The following is a 23,072-nucleotide window of genomic DNA, read 5'->3' as shown; positions in this document are numbered from 1 at the left end:
CGGGGCGCAGCTTCCTAGCCCCTCCGGCTCAAGCCACAGTGACCATGGACTCTTCCCAGCTCAGGTGGGGGGGGGGCACTTCCTGGGAAGAATGGTCCAAGGCACGTAGTCCCCTCCAGAGACCAAGCTACACATCAATGTCCTGGAAATGGGGGCACTGCTTTTAACGTTGAGAGCCTTCCATCCTGTCCTACCTCCAGGAACGGTAGCCATTCAATCAGACAATGTATCTGTAGTCTGGTATATAAACAAACAGGGAGGGACCCGATCCTACCCCCTTTGTCGCGAGGCCATGAGTGTTTGGGAGTGGGCCATATCCACCAGCTGGTTTCTCATAGCAACGCATATCGCAGGATGCTCCAACATTCTAGCAGACAGTCTCAGCAGAGCAATCCTTCTTCCTTAAGAGTGGTCTCTGAGACAATCAGTGGCAGAGAAGATCTTCCGTGTTTGGGGTCAACCTTGCTGCGATCTCTTTGCATCTCCTTCCAACGCGAAGTGCAGCAACTTCTTCGCTCTGATCCCCACTCTGGGGGATGTCCCCAGGGACGCTCTAGTACATGCTTGGCCTCCCAGGCTACTGTATGCTTATCCCTCGTTATCTCTTATTCCGAAGTTCCTTCAGAGAGGTTGCCGGCTGCAGTGCAAAGTCATTCTCATAGCTCCCTTCTGGCCGCGCCAAGTGTGGTTTCCCTTCCTATGGTCTCACCTGTTGGCTCCTCCATGGACTCTAGATCCATGTCCAGATCTAATTTCTCACCCGTCGGGCTTGCCCCTGCCCAACCTGGACAGTCTCAAGCTGACGGCTTGGCTGCTCCAGTTCCCATGATCATCAGGACTCCCGGACTTTCATCCCCTGTTAAGAATATTCTGGTAGTTTCTCTTAAAGCCTCCACTAGGAAACTTTACAATAGCAAGTGGAGACGTTTTTGCGTTTGGGCCTCTCAGCGCAATCAGAACCCGTTTACAGCCCCTGTTCCAGTCATATTGGATTTTTTGGCAGATCTTTTTCGGTCAGGCGCAAGTGCTTCCACCATCAAGGTTCAACTGGCTGCCATCTCCAATTTTCATGTAGGTGAAAATAAGGTCGCTCTGGCTTCTGCCAAACTGTGTAAAACCTTCCTGAAGAGCACTTTTTTATTGCAACCACCAGTTAAAGAAACAGTGCCCCCCTGGGATTTGACTTTAGTCCATCAGGCCTTGACTTTTTTCCCTTTTGAGCCAGCCGGTTCTGTCCCGATTAAGTTTTTGTCATGGAAGACAGCATTCTTGGTCGCCATCACTTCAGCTAAAAGAGTTTCAGAGTTGCAGGCCTTTTCCTCCTTGCCTCCCTATTTGGTTTTCCACAAGAATATGGTTTTGCTGCGTACAAACCCTTCTTTTCTTCCCAAAGTGTCTTCAGCAGCCAATATTAATCAATCTATAAATTTGCCAGTCTTCTTCCCAAATTTTCAGAATAGAGGTGAACGTAAGCTTCATTTATTGTATGTCCATAGACAGCTTCGTTTTTACCTCCATAGGACTAAACCCTTCCGGAAGTTGGATCAATTGTTTGTCTCCTTTTCAAAACCATTTTTGAGCAAAGCAGTTTCGAAAGTGTCCTTAGCAAGGTGGATCACTGTTTGTATTGCACAAGTTTATAAGGACAAAGGTTTATCTCCTCCTGGTGTACTGAAGGCTCATTCCACTAGAGCAATGGCCACTTCTGCAGCTTTCTGGTCAAGAGTTCCTTTAGATGATATCTGTGCAGCAGCGACTTGGGCCAATTCACACACATTCATCTCTCATTATAAGTTGGATCTTATTTCTAGAGGGAGAGCATCCTTTGGCTCTGCAGTGCTCAGAAATATCCTTCCATAAGGGCCTCCCAGGAATACTAGTAGCTGGGGACTCTGTCCCATATGTGCAAAAAGAATGAAGTCAACTACTTCAGATAAAGAAGTTATGTTCTTACCATAACGTTCCATCTGAGTAGTAGACTTCATTCTTCTGCACCTTCCCTCCCTCCGTCCCCCTCACTCTTCAGGGTTTCCCATTTAGGGTTGTGGTTATGTTGCTTTTTAGTGACAGCTAACTTGATCTGGGGCTAGATAGGAGGAAGAGATGTAATATAGGTAGGGGAGGAGCTTGGAGCTGATGCTTGAAAAGTTTTGCTGGCTCGGATCCGAATCGGATCCATATACCCATATGTGCAGAAGAATGAAGTCTACTACTCAGATGGAACGTTATGGTAAGAACATAACTTCTTTTTTTCTCTATCCCTCTCTCTCTTCTCTCTTTGCCTCCTTCTCTCCCTGGGAAATGGTGGGAGGTTGAGTCCCAGCCAGGGGAGATAGTACAGCTGGCTGAACAGCTGCAGCCGCGGCTGAAGCCACTGAGGGAGAGGAAGAAGAAGCAGAATCCACGGGCAAAAGACCCACCAGGATCAGCTTGTTCCTCCTATCCCTCACAGCCCGGGGGTTAAAGGCTGTGCAGATATGGCAGCCCAATGACAAATGCGCTACCCCCAGGCAAAGAATGCACTGAGTGTGGCCTTCGGCTGGGGAGAGCTTATAGAGCACTTGGAAAAAATGGCCTTAGGGCCTTCGGCCATAACAAAAACCACAACCACACACACAGACACACAAGAATAAGGGGAAGGGTGAATATATTACAATTAAGCTAAGCTAATGGGTTTAAACTAAACACACACCTCTCTAATTGTACCAAAAAGTCAAGAATTTGACTAATACTTCCTACCCAACCGCCAGGAGCTCGTAACTCGTGCTTGTTAAAGCCACAGCAAACGAGATCTGGGGACTGGAAGGAGGTAGCAGGGTGTTATGGGTAAGGGGAGGAGCTTTGAGCTCGGATCTTTAGCTTGGAAAGCTGCCGGCTTGGATCCAGGTCAGATCCGATACCCACAGGTTGCTGATCAAATGAAGTTAACTACTTCAGATTTGAAAGTTATACAATATAATCCGCTGCTGACCTATACTCTAGGTGTAACAGTTACAAAAATAGAAGATCTGGTGTTTGATAATGTGTTATTGGATAATGAACTTAAGGCTCTGGAGAATGATCTTTTTAAGTTGAAATGCTATCAATGTCAGCACCTTTGTTTTGAAGCTTGTCTCCACTATAAGGTGGTACCCAGGGTCTTCACATTCTTAGGATGCCAACCTATGGGAATACTTATTTGGATTTGTTAAAAGAGTGGCAGCAATTAAATTTGGATTTGAGCTTCAGTTATAGCAAGCTTATTTTTTTCTCCCTATGGAACAAGCAATGATAGCTGATATAATACAGAGGCAACAGAGACTCATGGCTATTGTTCCTGAAGAAATTTATGTGATGACTTTGGAGGAATTAATTAAAAAGGTCTCCTCCTTTCAAAATAGTTTATTGGCCATAAAAAAGCATAAGTTAGAGAGGGACTTGCATGATTTTGTTAATGGACATGTCTTTTCCTGGTCACACTTGCCTGTATCTTAAATGGATTCAAATGTTGAGCCAGACACAGCACACCAACCAGGAAGGGTGCTATTGGTGGAGACGAATGCCAATATTCTGGTGTCTACACACATTGGTTTTTCTGTTTCTACTGAGGCGTCTGACGTCTCCACGACTTCCGAAGTGGCTTCAGTGGTATCAGTATCATCGATTGAGTCACAACAACTATCCGTGAGAGTAAAGAATGGGGTTCAGGTATGTAATAAGTTGTTTTTTCCATCCCTTACCCTAAGAGAGACATGAACTCTCTGGCTCACAAACTGCTACCGAATCGAGGAAGGAAACATTCCCTAAAGTTATCGGACACAGAAATAAATCAGAATCAGTCACTGAAGAAGATGTGGCACATGCCTCAGAACAGTTAGTATACAATTTGTCAATGAGGACTTTTTCTGAGGTTGAACTATATGTATTGAGGAAAGGTTTGTCTTTCATTCCAGCATCTCAAATGTTAATTACTGACATTTTGATGGATATCAAGTTATTTGCCAGAAATGTGATGTTAAAACCTATGTTTAATACTAGTGAAAATCAGTCTATATATAAGAAGCCTAGTAGTTTTGTGCCTGTTTTAGACCATGTAATAGAGGCTTTTAGTCGTTTGTGTGAAAAGGATGTGAGGGAATATTTTTTGCACAGACCACCACATAAAAAATGTTGTAATCTGAGTAAGGACGAGTGGCAAGTTTTGTTGAATCTGCAAATGTAAGAGACTGTTGTGTTTCTGCCAGCAGACAAGGGTGGGTCATTGGTAATTTTAGACAAAGTCTTTTATGTAACACAAATGAAGGAAATGTTTAAGTGACAGTAAGGTTTATGTGATTATAAGACTACAGAATGTGTATTACATTGTTAATGAGATGCATAGGATTTTGAATGGCTATTTAGCAGGAAGCATGATTACTTTAGATTTAATTATATATTGTCGGGGAAGGGGTGGGCTACAGAGTCCATGTCCATTTACGTGGAGAAGAAATTGAGACCAACAGTGAATGTTTCATGTACTATTTCTAAACAGTTTTTAGAAGATTTGTTTTTATGTTTAGATACGATTAATAATGTAGACAAGCTGCTTTTTCTAACCCTGGATGTACAATCTCGTTTTACTTGCATACCAAATGCAGAGGGTCTTAAGATGCTTTGTGAACATCTCCAAGAACATTGTGATTTCTGTGATGCTAAGATAGCTCTGATTTGTTCCCTTGTTAGTATTATTTTGGAGTATAACGTATTCCTTTTTGATGATGTACACTACTGACAAAAGCAGGGTATAGCCATGGGCACACCCTGCGCAAATAATTATGCAAATTTGGTTATGTCCCAGTGGGAATGGGCATTTGTTCTGGATAATAATAGATTTTCCCGATATATTGTTTTCTTTAAAAGATTTGTGTATGACCTTTTTTTATTATGGCAAGGATCGGATGAGTTGATCTCTGATTTTGTAGATTATTTGCATAGTACGACAAGTTTTCTTAGGTTTACATATAAATATTCGTATATAAATATGGACTTTCTAGATGTGGAAGTCTTTAAGCTAGAGAATGGGAGCATTGCTACTAAACTATATAGAAAACCTTGTCTAGTTAATACCACGTTAAGAAGGGATAGTATGCATCCAACTAGAGCTTTTAAGAATGTATTGAAAGGTCAAGGGATGTGGACTTCGAGACTGAATAGCCTACAACCACTTTCTGAATCAAATTTGACTACATTGACACAAGAGTTCAGAGATAGGGGTTATAGAAAAAGTGAAGTGAGTGCTATGGCAAGAGAAGTCCGACATTTAAGAAACAGCTCAGCCTGACCATATTTTTCTAGCAGACAGAGCTAAATCAGAGACAACTGGCTAATGTTGGTCAGAGGAACTGCATTCACTTTTTGATGCATTACACCAATGACAACAGTAGTTTCTGTGATATAATACAAATGAACTGGCCGGTTTTATCATCAGATGCTAAGACAGATAATGTTGTAGGATCACATCCACATTTTGTGTTCAGGAACAAATATTCGCTAATGCGACTTCTTTGCTATGGCAAAAGAAGGGGAACAAATCAACAGACTAAGAGGAACCACACCTTGTGGAAAGTGTAATACTTGTCAGTTTACAGATATTACTAGTGTTTTTGTACACCCTGTAACAAATCAACAATACAGGTTGAATATTGGAGCCACTTGCACCAGCACCAATGTGATTTATTTGGCTAGCTGTCAGCTATGCTGTTTTTATATAGGAAAAACAGTGAAGATGTTGAGGGAGAGAATAAGGGAACACTTACAGGCCATTAGGAGTCAAGATTTGAGAAATGCCTTGGCTAGGCACATCTATAAGAAAGGTGATATTCATGCCTTTAGTTTCAGGGTATTGGATATGGTAGAATAGAGCATTAGACTGGGGGATGTTAACAATGCAGTGGAACAGAGAGAGATAAGGTGGATAGTGAGATTACAGGCAGATGTACGTCCAGGGTTGAATGGGCATGCCCCTTTAAAGCCCATTTTAAAGGCACAAACCTTAGTTAAATAATTAAATGATTTTCATAAGTAATGCATTATCGGTCATGTGAGAAAGACGTCTTAGTATTTAAATTGAGTGTTTTAGTATTGTTTGTATTGGTGTGAAGAAGTGCTCATGACAGCATGAAAGCGCTAACCTCATATTAAACTAGGAATTTTTATCCTACACTGCTGTGGTGGTTCTGTGGATTTTACTTTGTTCTTATTGCAGGATATAACAGAAGCAAATTAATGGATTTCCAAAACTTCTACATGAAGCACTTAACACTTACAAGAAACATAACAACTTACAATTCTAACAGCTGTATAATAGTACTGCTAAGCTACAGAAAATATGCAAATCTGAGTGCAGAAATGGCCTTCCTCATCTGACACTTAGAAAGGTGAGGATACAATGAAAACATTCCAATTTACCTAGACTACTATGTGTGACAATATAAAGAAAACCTTGAACATCTGTGATATGGTGCCACTTTAAAAAAAAATGGAACACTGCCCTAGTTACTGAGATGAATTACTATTCTCTAGCTCTGCACATACTTTCAGTACCACTATTCCTTTAGGCTGATGTTATGGCAGAAAAATAAGACACTGCAGTCTCAAAGTTGTTTTATTTTTCTATTTTACTTAAATACCCAAAGCATGTTATTTTTATACTAAACAGCAGATTAACAGCATTACTATAAACAACACATTTCAAGTGCTCTAGAAGTGTACCCGCTCCCCATTTCTCCAACGTTGCATGTGTCTTTTGCAATGTAGGTACTTAGCTTGGACAATGACAGCTACTTGGACAAGATTCCAGAAAACTTGCTCTCAGTGTGACTTACCCCAACGTAAGGCCTGTCGATAAGCAGGTTTAGATCTGACTAAGTCATTTACATCGTGAGCACTTCTTTTGGAATCTGACCCTTTGAGAAGCAAATTACTCACAGTATAATCTGATATTCCAGGTTTTACTGATTTCTTTTGTAAAATTAATGGAAAACATCAGAATTTCAGAAGAGAAAAGATAAATACAAATGGTTTCAAAACAGTGAATTAGAATAAAAAAAAAATGAAACTTAATTTGACAGTGGCAAAATTCAGCAACATCAAATAGATGCAAGACCAGAGGAAGTGCAACATTTCTGGAAAGTGAAGAAAACTACCTGTACCCTTGCTCACATACATAAGATTTATGAGAAAAAGACAGAGCATGCTGTACTGTTGGTTAATAAAATATTCTACTATAACAGAAGAAAAGCAAATGTGTTAGTATGACAAATAGCATATATACTCTGAAAACACAATCTGGATACATTATGGTTCATGCGTAATTTAAAGAACTATCTAGGGCATGGGTTACAGAAAATTCACAAAATGTGTGTCTTTGTGCGCACCTGCAGATACTTGTATGACAGCTATTTTCTCATACTTTAACAGCATTTTCAGTAGAAACATATCAGAATTAACTGATGTATATGTTTAGAATGAAACTAAATGTCTTAAAGGGGATTCAAAAATACATCAATTACAGTTTTTAGAGAAAGATAAACTGCCGTGTTTCAGCTTCTTCTACTTTTCTTTCACATGGAGATCATGTGCCATTTCACATACTCCACATTTCTTATTCTAACATTTTTTCATTCCGTTAAAAACTATGTGATTAATGCACGTTTGACACTTAAAAAATTAGATGTTCAAATGAAATGGGATTTTACCCTCCTGCTGAAACCACTCATTGCGCATCAGAACTGAAATGCTGTGACCTTTAGCTTCACACAACCCTGGGGAAATGTACTCATACTGTGACTTACTGACAACAAAACATACATATGCCACAGATGCTTCAGGTATTAGGAAGTCTATTCAGAATCAGCAAATAATAACAACTATGCTGTTGAAGCTTCTGGTATACAGTCAGGCTAAGGCCTATTAATCGTAAAGAGGCATCGACCTGTTCAAAGATACAGAAGGGAACAACAAACCAGAGGCCATACGCTTTACTGGATCGAAAAAAAAATCCTTACTGAAAACCAGTTTTGAAAGACGAACCTCTTTTTCAGTTCAGTGAATGCACAGTATGAATTTTGACTTGAAGAACAAACCGGAGCAGTATTTCTTGAAAACTCTTAACAATTTCAAAACATGTTTCCTAGTATAACACAGGCACAGAATACAATAGATCTTTTTTTCATTTTACATGATCAAACGGTCTAACAAAGTTGTATCCCTTTGCTTTAAACTTTACAGAAAAACAAATTAGAATATAAATATCCTAAAAAATATGATGAATAAAACTCAAGGAATCAAAAAAGTTTAACGGTAAACATTCAAAATGATTCCATTCTTAATACTATTTTCTGAAAAAAAGGAGTTTTGCGAGGGAATTACGTACATCACTTGCTATGCAAAATATTTAATGTATAGTAATACCGTCAATAACTGTACATTACAATGGAAAGGTACACATTTGGCAATAAGATAAATATATATGTGTGTGTGTGTATATAGTATGTGTGTGTATGTATGTATGTGTGTGTATATGTATATATATATATATATATATATATATATATATATATATATATACATATATATATATATTACACATACACATATATATACATATATATATATATCAATAAACACATGTTATCTGTCTTATGAAACTTTGAAGTGCAAAAAACTTTGTAAAAGGTTAAGAAACCTTAACCGTTTCTACAGTGCTGCAAATATTAACACAGTACCCATTTCCAACTTTTCTGTCATTCATTTGATTGCATCCTAGAAATTCTGCTGTACAGTGCAAAGGAGGCAGCATTTTCAAGTACTGTACTGTGCTACAACAGAGCACATTTTTCAACATATAAAGTGCATTTTTTGTGTGGCCACACCATGTATAAGCCCCACTGAAGGTCTAATGCAGGGAACCCCTTACAGTGCACATTTTAAAAGTAGAATTAAATACAAAACTACCAAAATGTTGTGCTCAGTTCATTATTAACAGGGTACTGAGCATATGCTGCACAGTAACAAAATGCTAATAAAAGCATAGGTCAGTGCTATTAAAATCTTGCCATGATGTATGGCAACAGACTGCCTCTCAGTTTGAGAGAGTTTAGTGCAAAATGGACAGTAATACAGTAATACAAACATAGTTTTGTTTTTGCAGATCAACTGCTATGCTTTTTCCACAGCTGTGCCTTTCAGACTGGAAGCTTCAAGTCTGCTCTTTTCAGATCATGTTAATACCCTGTAGTTTATCACCCTGTACTGCAAGACAGCGTGCATAAAGCAACACTGTAGAACAAATTAAATTAACTTCCCATTTCCAACAAAGAACTTCCTTACAAATGTACCTATTTTCAGAAACTTTTGGGAAAAACAGAGTAATACTGGACTGAAAGGTTAGTTATCACAACAATACAATAAACTCTGCCTTTCAGTAATCAAGTCCATGCTCCAACAATACTGAAAGATAAATATAGATAGTCATTTCAAGCAAACAAGTTAAATGAACACTGAAGACATTACCTAAAAATACAATGGACAGATACAGTCAAGATGCATTGAAAAAACTGATTTATACAAACCATGGTCTGCAAAGTAAAATGAATGCCCATGTAATTTATCAGAAGTTGCTATCATTCTTTGGTTTTCTTGTTACAAACCTATATTTTATAATATACAATTTCAATAATTACACACAAGCAAAACAAATGGAGAATAAATGAACCAAAAACAATTCATGGTAAGTCAAAGCAGTATCAGTTTATGTTAAAGCTTCAACCTTCAACTAATATCATCCACTAGTTTCCCTCCATTAATTCCTCGATATGTTACTCTGGTTGGTCTTACCAAAACACCATAATTTTGCTTACAAGTAAAATAACGCTTCTCCCCCACTGATCCATCATTCTTTCCTTTAGGAGATTTCAGTTCAAGTCCCAACCAAATCCCAGAAGCAAAATCAGTGGGGCCAATGTATCGCACTGTAGCCATTTCATTGGAGCTGACCAGAAGAACCTGGGATCCTTTCCGCAGTTTAACAGTGCCTTCTGAGCTTCCACCACTGGTGCTGCTCCAGCTTCGACGAAATATGGGTTTCTTCGAGCTAAAAATAAACAGGTGATATTATTTAACACATAAACATGTCAATGGGTTATCTTCAGAAAATGTTTACAATCTTCGGCCATTGTTTTTATTATTTGTATTTCTTCGTTTATTAAACAAGATAGTGGGCTGAACCTACTGAAACAGTTTTAGCAATGACCCATTAAAACTTTTTAAAAAAATTAATATGAGTAAAATAAAGAAAAGTGAGAATGGTATGTAAACATTAAGAATGATGCAACTGTTTTGGGAAATTAACTTAAAGATGCAGGAGGTTGCTCTGTCATAAAAAATGTGGTGGATTGCAATAACAGAACTAGCTTTGCTTTCCAGATACATTTTTAGAGCCAAAATAAAATATTCAAGATCTTTGAAAAGTGACTGGTAGGAATAAGGTGTTTCACACCATATGAAAAAGACTAGAGAATACCCACCTCCACTGAATAATCAACTATAAGCTGCTGACAAGTGAACCAGGACTCAGAAAATAGTAAAATTCTAACAAGACTTGGAAAATGTAAAAACTGGGTAAAAGCAGAACAAAAATACAGATCAGTATGGCTAAATACAGTTGAGCAAGAAAAGCAGATATTACAGTTACTAATATGCATTTTTGTAAGACTGATGCAAGAATGTCCATTCCATTTCTCCAATGTTTAGTTTTTTTTTTAAACATCATGACAGGAAGAGACTTCATCCCTATTGTCAGGGCATAATTAAAGTTCACATAATCAGTTTTCCGTCAATCTGTTATGCTTGCAAAGCAAAGGCTGCTCTGTACCTGCATTGCACCCTAAAACTGCTTCCTTTATGATGTTCTTACTTCGGTTTAATTTATTCCAAGTCTTTTGGGTTTCCAATACCATAACAGGAATGGTCCCTATTCCTAAGTCAAAGCATGATTAAATTTCATGAAATTAGCACTGTTACCATCTTTGAAGTTAGCCAAAAGTGCTGTTTGCAACATCCACAATGTGCCCAGAACTGACTCCCTCTACAATTAATACGGAGTTACATGCATTGGTGGCACATCTAAATATGACTAAGTACTTCAAGAGACCCATTGCTTCAACTGCTACTGGAACTCTCTGGATATCTTTCCATATTGCCCTAATTTCCGCCTGGAAATGCTGACATTTTACGACTTTGTGTCCCTCTGCACATAAGACACTAATCATTGGGTGTAGCAATTTCAATGATCAATGCTATTTTTGTTTTCTTTTCATGGACTACCATATCTGCTTTTCTCGCATCTATTTTTTTAACTATTGGCAATGAGTTATCTCATGTGATACAAACTTCATCATTCTCTATAATGCTTTGTGGCTCATGTTTACAATGCTTCTCAGCTACTTCAACATTGTAATGTTTGGAAATCCCAATGCAACAGCCTTGCCACACCACACTGTTATGCCTTTCAGCATCCAGGCCCTCTGCAAGTTGAGTATCACACCCAGCAGCAAGATGTATATGAAGGTTTCCACTTCTGTTTCTCCCATGTTTAATGGACATTGTAAATCAACATATTCATGATTCTGGGCCACCAATATTAACTTTTGACCTTTTGGTTTAAATTCACCTCTCCTTAACCATTCCTGATCAACATGAGGTTGTTCCAGGAATTTTTTTGTACTTGCAACTATATTTATGCCTTTTCCACATTTCTTGCCTTCTCATCTGATCCTTCACCTTATAGTCTTTCTTTTGGGGCACATTCATTTGCTGTCTGATTTTTGTCTACTAATGGTCTCATTTCCATTCCCCACTTGACACCGATGTGCTTCTGCTAAACTGTAGTAATTTTAGACCTGTTCTCCTTATATTTTAAAAATTTCACTATGTTTGGATCTGGTGAAGTCAGCGGATATGTATGGAGTTCTACGATTACAGGTCTAAACATGTAATCAATTTTCAGGAGGCCTGTATCTTCGTCAGAACGAGAACTGTATAATAATCTCAGTGTATACTGATTTTTATATATCATTTGATCAGCGTGAAACATTTTTCTTGTTTTCCTGTTCAAGTTATCCAATAACTTTTGGGGTCAGTCAATCAGCACAAAACTATAAATTAGAACAGGAAGAGCAAATTGGCTTACAGCTTGGACTTATGTTCCTAGATGTCAGAGCGGTTTTCAGCATTAATTTTAGTTTTCTAAAATATTCCTTGCTGAGTTTTGTTTGCACTTGCTCATGTTTTACTACAGATCCTTTATCAATTCCCAGATATTTACACACTCCCTCCTGCTCAAGTTCCTTTATACACATTCCTATCCCTGATTTTCCTGGTGCTGCAGCTTTCTTGCTTTAAATGCTGCTTTTGCACATTTATCAAGATCAAATAACATTCTTATATCATCTGAGAAAGGTCTGACCACTTGTAGTTGTGCTTCCAGCTCTGCAACTGATGAACAATAGTTTTAAATCATCCAAAAAAGATGAGAAGTCCTTACACAGTTGTTTTTTTGGAGCCAAACTGTAACTATGATGACCTAATCTGTTAAATTTACAGCTTAAAGGGTTAAAGGCAAGACAAAAGAGCAGCTGTGACAGAGTCACCCTGGAACATCTCCCTTTGAATTTGTATCCCTGGGATAATAATTTGTCCTTTATGGCTTAGCTGCAAAGTGATTTGCCACTGTTTCATGGTCACTGTAATTTAATGGATCAATATATACATATATATATATATATATATGTAAGCACTCTTTTATCCATGAATGTGGGATGATGTCAAATGCTTTTTTGTAATCTATCCATGCCGTACTTAGATTTTTCCCCTTTTTACAATTCTGCATTATGACTTTATATAACAAATGATTCTTTGCCCCCCCCCCATATGACTTTCTTTTGATACCTTTTCTGTTTTCTTCTAAATGACAACAAACTATGGCTGTATCAATTCCAGTATATAGTTTATATGGTTTACTATTGAAATTTCGAATCAGCTTTGGACGGCCATTTAAAATGTTGACCTGAAATGCTGAATTCGAAATTCTGAAAAGTAAACCACAGCGAAAATGAATACACCGACCACTGTGGTTCGATGTATTCGACATAGCAGGAGGTCACGTCACTCACCTCCTGCTGTGCACATTAGCATACCGTTGAACACTACAGTCAACGGTATGTTAATTCTACTATTTTGCAAGGGGGGCTGCACCTCCACACCCCCTGCACATTAAATATACCAACTCCAAGATACTCGTTCATTGTAGTGTAGTTGACAGACTTTGGTTCAACATTCTGCCGACTTGGAAACTGCAAGTCCACCACACACCGGTCAACCAATGCAGTTTCCAAGTTTTGATAGTAAACCGTTTATACATCAACAGAAAGCAAGTTATTGGTTTAAAGTTTTTAGGACAGCTTGCAAGTTCACTGTTTTTCTGTTGTTCAGCAGGTTGGTGTCTGTTCAGGATGTGCATATTAGTTCTTACTCAGGGCTAAATTTGTATGTAAAATTGTTGATACTTTTTTGCCAGAAGTTAGGTACTGCATCTGGACCTGGGGTTTTCTTAATTTCAATTTCTCTGGTCATTACTTCATCCCACCTCATATCCTGCACTTTTTAACTTCTTAATTATTTTTTACTACTTCTATCCATTACACATCTTTATGTTCCACGGGGTCATCATAGATATTTCTCCAAAATCTGTTAATTTCCTTTTTTTAAGTGGTGTTTCTGTTCTGTTTGCTATGTTTCCCAATTCTTTCTAAAACTTTTTTGGGTCATCGATGAATTGTGTACTTTTCCTTTATATTTATCTGCATATCTTCTGCCTGTGCTGATAGCTTTAGTTTATTATTTGCAATAGTGTACAATAGATCCTGGCCTGTTCTGATACTGCTCGTTGCTTGAATCACGTCTATCTTTCTAAATATTTTTGATTTGTTCCCTCTTTTATACTCTTCTACTGGGGACACTTCCTGTCTTAAATGCTTTACAGTTGTCTCTATTCGATGCTTCCATGGTGGCATTTATTTTCTTAACTTACTTTCCATTATGGCTCTATTTTTGTGGTAAGATTTCATCTGTTATTATTCTAGCTGCACAGTAATATATTCTACTTACTTCTGTTATATCACATGAATTTCTGTTAATAATCTTGATTACTGTATTCACTGGTTCTACCAGACTTCTAACATTTTAGGCCTTATTGACTTTCTGTTATTTTTTTCTACTGATTATAACATTTCTATCCAATTCTATTAAATCAAGCAACTCTTCCCTTCGACTGTTTTCTTCTAAACTGAGAACACATTTGTTGTTCTCGGTTCCCTGAGGGCATTCTACAGAAAATTCCAGAACATTTTCTTGTGGCTAATTCTTTTAAGCTGCATTCTGTGTCATCCATTGTTTTTCATATGTGAAGTCACTGGCCAACAACTCCACAACATTTACTGCATCAGAATTGCCACTGTTTCCTCCTCCTTCCCTTGCTAGGCAACTCCAGCTGAACTTTTGTACAGGTTTCCCGGTGAAGGCTTCATAGTATGTCTGAATACCACATTTTTATAGTACTACGTAAATGCAGTGATGATATTGCTGCCTAACCGTAAACATTTTCTAGAATATTACCACCTCTAAACAAAATTCAATCAGGGCTGAAACAATACAATACACTGAATTTGTTTGTTTTTTTTTAATAATTGTGACGTTTTCCTCCTTACGCCAGGGATGAAAATGGCGTCTCCTAACCTGGAATGTCACAGTCAAAAAACACGAGTAAGGGTGTTAATGACAGCAGAGTTCCACAGATTTTCATGCTCATAGTGGTGAAGAGTAAAATATGCCCTCACAGAAGTCAAGAATACAAAACAAGACTACACAAATTCTTTACAAATATGCAATTTTATTAAAAGCTGTTAACTGCAATAACTTTGTTGATTCCCATTCAGTTTTCTTCTGTATTGTTGGGCTTCTTTTTCATAATTCCAGGGTTTGCACTTATAATTCGCAGAATTACAAGAGAGAGAACCTCAATATCAACATTTTATGGGTTTTTCTCTCCTCCTCCATCTCTACAAAGTGTAATAAACGTCAGTGGTCATTACTGAGCCTACCTTTGACAGATTAAATAACAGTTCCTGAACTGACAAAGCTTGCTGTTTTCTGCAACAAATCCTTGAAAAAAAGATTTAAAACAATGTAAACAACTAGAGTGAATCCATATCTGTGACAGCACTGCTGACTCTGAGAGGTGTACTTTTACATTTTTATCTGCTCTGCCTATTAAGTGAGTTGCACATAAGAGACAAAATGAAGGGCCAAGTAATTCTGCAAAGTAACTAAGAATAATGCATGAAAAGATTTCTACCTGTCCAGACAAGCTTTCAGACAGAACTGAGACTGAAGTCAAACAGGTTACTCATTGACACATCTAATAAAATTCTAGATGTTAATAAGACTACTCTGTCTCTTTTAAAACAAGCCAGATGTTGCAAAGTACTTTCATAAGAGTATTTAGTGCAAACCATCTGCACTTATTTGTTGAAAGAAAATTTAATAAACTCTGCCACATGTATATACAGGTTTTAAAATGCAAAATTAAAAGGTCGGAGTGAGTCTAAAATGCAGCACAGAATACAGTTAGTGTTTGAGCAAATGAATGCTGAAGGTCGGATGTCAGGCATGAATAATGTAGACTGGATTATTTCAGTCACAGATTCCCTTTGCTCACTAAATTCTAGTATATGTAACTCACAGTCTGCCATATAAAAAATTAAAGCACGGATCCCTTCATATATACAAATAATCAAATAAACACAACTAACTTTACATTTTTCTCGAGTTGCCATAAAATGTGGTCTAGGATTGATTTCTTCTTGATTTCAGAAGTACTAATTAATTTAGAGCCCAGTGTAGTCATACAAGCTAGATATATATCAGATCATTCCAGAATTACACTAACTTTCAAAAAAGATATTAGGAATATTGGAATGAATAGAGGGTATAATTATTCCTTGAATCCAAATTTGTTAAATAAAAAAGAAATAATTCTCGAAATTCAACAGACTCTTAACCTATTACTAGTTAATCTCCCCAAACAGAGACATCCACCTGATATAGAATGGGCGGCAACCAAAGCATTAGTGAGGGGAATTTTTATTCAAAAAGCTACATATTTTAAAAAACTGCAAAATAGAGACATACAAGATTTGGAGACTAAAATTTAGTTATTAGACCAAGACTTACATAGGAATTATAACAAACAAACTGAATTGGAATTACTAAAATGTCAAAAAGATATGTTCTCCCTTCAGAATAGTAAATTATCATTTTATGAGCAAAAAACATTGGTAAAATATGCTAATCATATTCAGACCCCATCAAAAGCATTGGCACGTATAATTAATCAGTCAAAAGTGCCCTCTCAAATTACTGAAATACATTTTAATAATAAAAGATATACTAATACAGAAGAAATTATGAATATTTTTGAATCAATATTCTCTCAAATGTATGGTGAGCATCAAGAATTAAATACAAATAAGACTATTAGTGACTTTCTTCAGAAGATTATCTTTCCGAGAATTGGGGATGAATATCAGGTGGACTTAATTAAGCCAATTTCCTCTGAGGAGATAAGAGATATAATTAATAATCTGAAACCACATAAAGCTCCAGGACCAGATGGTCTAACTGCAGAGTTCTATAAAACTTTTGGTGATATTTTAAGTAAAATACTTCATTATACATTTAACTACATAATTAATAATAAAATTAATGACCTTCATTTTAATGCTTCAAAAACAATTCTCATACCCAAAGAAAAGGCAGATCTTCAAAATCCAGACAATTATAGGCTCATTTCACTTTTAAATATAGACATGAAAATTATGACCTCTATTTTAGCTAATAGATTGAAAAAGGTAATAAATTTAATAATATCTAATGAACAAGCCGGCTTCATGAATGGTAGACAAACAACTGATAATACCCTATCTCTTCAAACATTAATTTCTTATGCCAGTCAAAGAAATCTGAATATTTATGCACTTATAATTGATGCACAGAAAGCATTTGATAGAGTTAATCTAAAATTCTTATTTGATATTTTAACATACTTTAATATACCTCAAGACTTTATTCTAACATTAAAAAAACTTTATAATAACCCTTATACAACTCTATATATCAATAAGAATTTTTCTAAAAGAATACAAATTAAAAATGGAACACGTCAGGGTTGTCCACTATCTCCTATGTTATTCAATTTATATTTAGAACCATTATTTTTACATATAAAGCAAAATATATATTATAATGCTCCAATAATTTATGGTACCAAGATATCCATGGCTGCTTTTGCTGCTGATCTAAATATTTATTGTACGACACCTATATCAGATACTAAGAAAATCTTGAAAGCAGTGGAAGAATTTGCAGAGATTTCTAATTATAAAATAAATCTTAGAAAAAGTAATTTATTTCCTCTAAAAACACCTAAACCCTTTTCGCTTTTACCACTTGTAGGTCAACTAAAATCGGAAGAAAAAATAAAGTATTTGGGTATTGTCTTTTCTACAAATAATACAGATTTCCTAATGAATAACGTTAAGTTGACCTGGAATCATACATTGTCTGATCTAAAAAGATGGAATAATTTGAAATTACCAACAATGGCCAAAGTCTCAATCATTAAAATGAACGTACTCCCTAAAATGTTATATATCTTTCGAGCGTCTCAAGTCTCAATTTCCAAGAAATTCTTTCAACAAATTCACACAGAATTAGCTAAATTTGTATGGGAGCCTAAGAAAACCAGAATAGCTTATGAGAAATTGATGATTCCGAAGGTTAAGGGAGGTTTAGATTTACCTAACTTTGAGTTATATTATTTAATAATAAACTCTAATAGAATTCTAAGAGTGGCTAATTATGACATATCTAATTATAAATGGTCACCTAATTGGTTAATTCTGAACTATAAACATGTTGTTAAGTTGGGAATGAATTCTAAGGCATTACCCTTTTAAAGAAAGAGAATTTTAAATTATATGCCTTGATGGAACACATTAGAACATATATAATATCGGTACAAAATCTGTTTCAATCTTTGGATCTTTTACAATATATGATGACTCTTCAACCTTTTCATAAGAATCCGAACCTGAAAATCAATAATCAATTGATAGACCTTAAAAGATTTCCACAAATAATTAATGTAACTTTACTGGATCTATACCCTTATATTGGTATATCAGTACATGATATATTAAAAGAGATGAACCTTCCTAAATCTTATTTAATTATAATTCGACAATTAAAGGATCTTTCCATAAATTATTTTAATGACTTTGGAATTAAAGAAGAAGATTTGACCAAATGTTTAAGTTTATGGCAAACTCTGATGCAAGATTTTAAATATATAACATCTACATACAACTTAATAAAAGAATTGAAATACAAGAATCAAATACTCTTAGAAATTACTGGAAGGAGAAAATACCATTGATTGAGGACAATAAAATATTAAAAGCTATTAACCTAACCTTAAAAGCAGTATCTCTCCAAAAATTGTTATTTACGCAACTGATGATTTTTAATAATGCCTATTATACTCGTCTTAGAATACATAAATTTGACTCTAAAAATTCACCTAAATGTCCATATTGCACTGATCAAACGGCGGATCTTTTACACATGTTCTGGAGCTGTAAATGTATATTTAAACTTTGGAATTCTTTAAAAATTCAATTACAAAAAATGGGTTATCAACAATCTACACTTTCCTGGGAATTTATGATTCTACATATCCCTCCGAATGATTTGGATAAATCCCAATTGATAATACTTACAAATATTTTTTTATTAATGAAGTTATACATAGCTACAAACTGGTTGAATCCAGTGCAGACTTCATGGGAAAATTTTAAAAGTGTAGCAATAAAACATATTTTAGCACATAAATTATTAATTAAGGATCACAAGAAAAACATAAATAATCCAAAAATTTGGGAGAAAATCTTTAATATTGTATTGGCATAATGATTAAATTATATTGTTCCTCTGGGTGTACATATTAAAGTTGGAAACGCTATCAATAACCTGTATACTGATACTAGATCTTTTAATACCTTGTCAAGAATTTTATCTTAATGTATAAAGAGTTTAGTTATCTGTTGGAAGCATTCATGTAGATAATGTATATATAGTGTAGTAGTGTGATTATAGGTTTATTTTTGATATTGCTGTATTTTATTTTGTGTAGTGTATTATTGTATTAACAACTGAAAATAATAAAGATTTATTATTGAAAAAAAAAAAATTAAAGCACGGTCTGCTGAAGAAGCACAGATTCGATACATTTGTAGCACAAATCAGTTTTACAGAGAAATGGTATCTTGTTCACCTGTTTACAAAAAACGAAAGAAAAACGAACAGAACTTACCTAAATGATTTTAATCGATTTTGATCATTTTGTGAAGACACAGTTGAAGATGAACTTAAACTTCTCCTGAAACCTATTGTCAATAAAACAGATTTAAATAGATACTGTACAAAGAATATTAGTGTAAAATACATGCCAATTCAAAATTATTTTTGTCAGCATATAAATTAAAATAAAATAAATATTCATAGTATATTTTGTTTGCAACTAGCAATTTGATAAGCTAAATACTTTAAACTCACTGTAACAGCAGCTCTCTGTGGGATTCTTATAAAAGATGCTACTTAGAGGATGCACACCACTCTACTCTCTCAACTTTTTTTTTTCTTTCTTCACCAGAAGTCATCCTCTGGGACTGTTCTAGTCTACTGCCATACATGCATCTCTAATAGTGGCAGCTCTGAAGGCACCCTCTACTTCCTTCTTTCATTTAGAATTATGATAGATAATGCATAAGCTACAAACTGAATCTAATCCATGTATCCCCAAAGATGACAAGACATATCAATGCCAGAATAAAAGTAAAACTTTATATCCTGAAACCTCATATACATTTTTTAAAACAATGGGGAGCTTCAATGAAGGAAGATTGGGCAAATATTGCCAATACAAGATTTGCCATGCTGATAGACTCCTACCCAAGAAGACTGAATGCTGTAATTAAATCAAAATGTGCTTCAACAAAGTATTAATTTAAATATGCAACCAGCTTATTGTATGTTTTTTTTATTTTTTTATATTTTCCCCTAACAGATTTGTTTGTTTTTCAATTGAACTGCACAGGTTACAGGTCACATTAAAGATGGGAAACGTTTTGAAATGATTTATTGTGGTCTCAGTTTTTTACATCACAAAAATGACATTTTAAACGGGGTGTGTACACCTTTTAAATCTACTGTAATAAAGCTATTGTACTTGTGTAAATGTGTATGTTTTAACAGTGGGAAATAGAAGACAGAAGGTTAACTTGCAAATTTTCAATAAAATAGTTAAAATTAAATTGTTTTATTATTGCATCATAAAAGTCAGTTTCAATGCAGAAAGGAGACTGGATGTCTACAACTAGGGAGCCTTCTGCATAGTGTTGCAAGTGTTTTATTTTTTTATGTCTCCTAGAAGCTGCACACATCTGAAGGCTGTGTGTTTTCACAGGGAGATGCTAAATTCTGTTAGTTTCTAACAATGGGGGTTTAGCCTGGGAACTGAAGGCAGATAACAAGTGATGTCATGCTGCAAGTATCCCAGCAGCAATATTTGAGATATTAATCTAAGCACTCTCTGAGAGAGGAAGAGAAAGCATTATGTATTTTGTCTTTCACCTAGCAAGAACATCCACCCACCACCTCTGCACTTGCCTTGCTGGAAGTAAGTTTTTAAGGCATAGTAACTCTTTTAGATTCAGATAGGAATATAGTAAAGTATACCTTAGATGTTTTCTTTATTTATTTGAGACTGTCCTGCAATGTTGGTTTAAATATTTCCTGTGATTTTGAACTCTGATGTAACTGATTATTTACTGAGCATTTTTTTGTTCTTTTATTATTTATTAAATATATTTAACCCTTTCAATTGTGGCTTGTCTGTCTAGATATATTTAAGCTCTTAGAGTACTTGCATATGTATCTGGTGACACTGTGCAGGCCATTCTTAGTAGCCTGACACTTGATCAAACTACCATTTGGATCAATAGCAATGCTACACAGTAGGAATGGCCACCCTTTGCTAAGGGCCTAAAAGTAGCTGATAAGGGGTTCTGGTGGCAGTGGTAACTACCTTATAGTCTGGGCAGAAGGAGGCATAGCTAGTAAACCTATGCCAACCTTTCCCAGGTGTGTGTGTGTGTGTGTGTGTGTGTGTGTGTGTGTGTGTGTGTCAGTTACTTGAGCAGGGACACAAGGCACTGGCTAGACAGAGTGTGTTGGAGGACATTGCTTGGAAACCTGGCTAAAGACTCAGCTGTATAGTTGTGCTAGTGGGTAGTCTTACTGGGGGGATCTGGAGAAATAGGGAGAAACCAGCCCCAGACTGACTATGGTCTCTGTGTGCTCTTAAGGGAAACTGCACTTTACTGTGTGTGTACTTGTCATCCTCCCAATGTGTACGTTCCTCACTATTACCAGTCATGAGGATTGAGGCTCCTTGATTACTGGGCCAGTGCTGGGACGTCACACTTAGATATAAAGCATTTGTCAATTTTTGAATTTTTAGCCATAGTACTGAACACAGCAATATACTACACCGAAGAGGAAATGAAATTGAAATATAAGCAACAAAAACATTTTAACTAGGCAAAAAAAAAAAAGAAGTTATATTCTTAACATAATGTTCCATGTTTGTTGTCCTTTATCTCGCCTTCCTTCTTTCTGGCTGGGTTTGGAGCCGACCCCGACTCAGACTTGGCCCACTTCTAAAGCTCGAAGAATCCTTACTGGCTCGAGGCTAACCCCTTATCCCAAGCATGCATAGCAGCAGCTACCCAGATCTCGTTTGTGAGAACTAACCACTAGATAGGAAAATATGAATTACCCAATAAAAGAGGTAACTAAACAATAAAGCCTCCTTGTACCGATAACAACAGGACAACCATGGTGATAAGGAGTATACCAAAGGCTGAAAAGCAAAGGAAACTCAGTCAGATCAGCCAAAAAAAAGGAAATTCCTCTCAGTCATCCAGGATGGGGGAAGGAGGGAGGGACGCAAGAAGGAAGGTGAGATAAAGTACAACAAACATGGAACGTTATGGTAAGAGCATAATGTTATGTTGTCCATCTCACCTTCCTTCTTTCTGGATGGGACAGCGTCCACAGCACCTAAATCCTAGGTGGCTCACTGGAAAAGAGACTTCAGAACCATGGAACCAAAGGATGCCCTGTTCCGAGAGGCCATGTCCACTTTGTAATGAGTAATGAAGGTATGGGGAGTAGCCCATGTTGCTGCCACACAAATAGTATCTAAAGCAGGAGTGTCCAACCTGCGGCCCTCAGAGCTCTTCCATGCGGCCCGCGACCCTTAAATTTAAATTTAATTTTAATTTAACTTTTTTTCTGTGTGTTTACATGTTTGTGTACTTTTGCTGTTCTGCGCATGCGCCAACTTTCTTTTTTTCACGTTTTTTTCATACCAGCGTCTTTCCGCTGGTATGCGCATGCGCGAAAACACCGTTCGGTCGTTTTTTTAATTTGCGGCGAAGAAAGTGGATTTATTTTATTTACTGACTACTACAACATATTCTACAGCAGTAAAAGGTAAGCTAAGCTATTCTAGAATGAATGTCTTGTAAATGACTGAATTCTTAGAAGGCATCTGCTTCATTGTAAGCCTATGTGAATTCAAGAGGTGATTTTTCTTCTAGGCTAGGTAAATTAACAGGATAAGGATAAGAAACAGAGATGAACTGATGTGATCTGTAATGTTTAAAATAACGATATTTTTGTCATATGCTAAGCAGAAATTTATTTTGAGGTCAGGATATAGTTTTTAGGCATAAGGATTAAAGTGATGCTAGTAGTAATATTTGTCTGGAAGTACAAAAGCAAAATAAATAATACTGTGCTAACAGATTATT

General features: G+C 36.3%; 1 protein-coding gene across 1 annotated transcript in view; it reads right to left on the bottom strand.

Annotated features, from left to right (window-relative positions):
• Positions 1-9,562: 9,562 nt before the first annotated feature.
• CLIP4 (CAP-Gly domain containing linker protein family member 4) overlaps positions 9,563-23,072 on the bottom strand; it is an 844,808-nt gene continuing 831,298 nt past the window's right edge. The window contains exons 10-11 of the mRNA XM_044060201.1: positions 19,508-19,580; positions 9,563-10,111 (exon numbers count right to left, since the gene is read on the bottom strand). Of these exons, the coding sequence (XP_043916136.1) occupies positions 9,790-10,111; positions 19,508-19,580 (395 nt within the window). The 3' untranslated portion in view covers positions 9,563-9,789. The remainder of the gene's footprint in view (positions 10,112-19,507; positions 19,581-23,072) is intronic.

Source organism: Protopterus annectens, chromosome 1.part2 (genome assembly GCF_019279795.1).
Source record: "Protopterus annectens isolate FY-2018-M chromosome 1.part2, PAN1.0, whole genome shotgun sequence".
NCBI lineage: Eukaryota > Metazoa > Chordata > Ceratodontiformes > Protopteridae > Protopterus > Protopterus annectens.
Note: the sequence above shows the minus strand (reverse complement) of the source record. Positions and strands in the feature narration are given on the sequence as shown.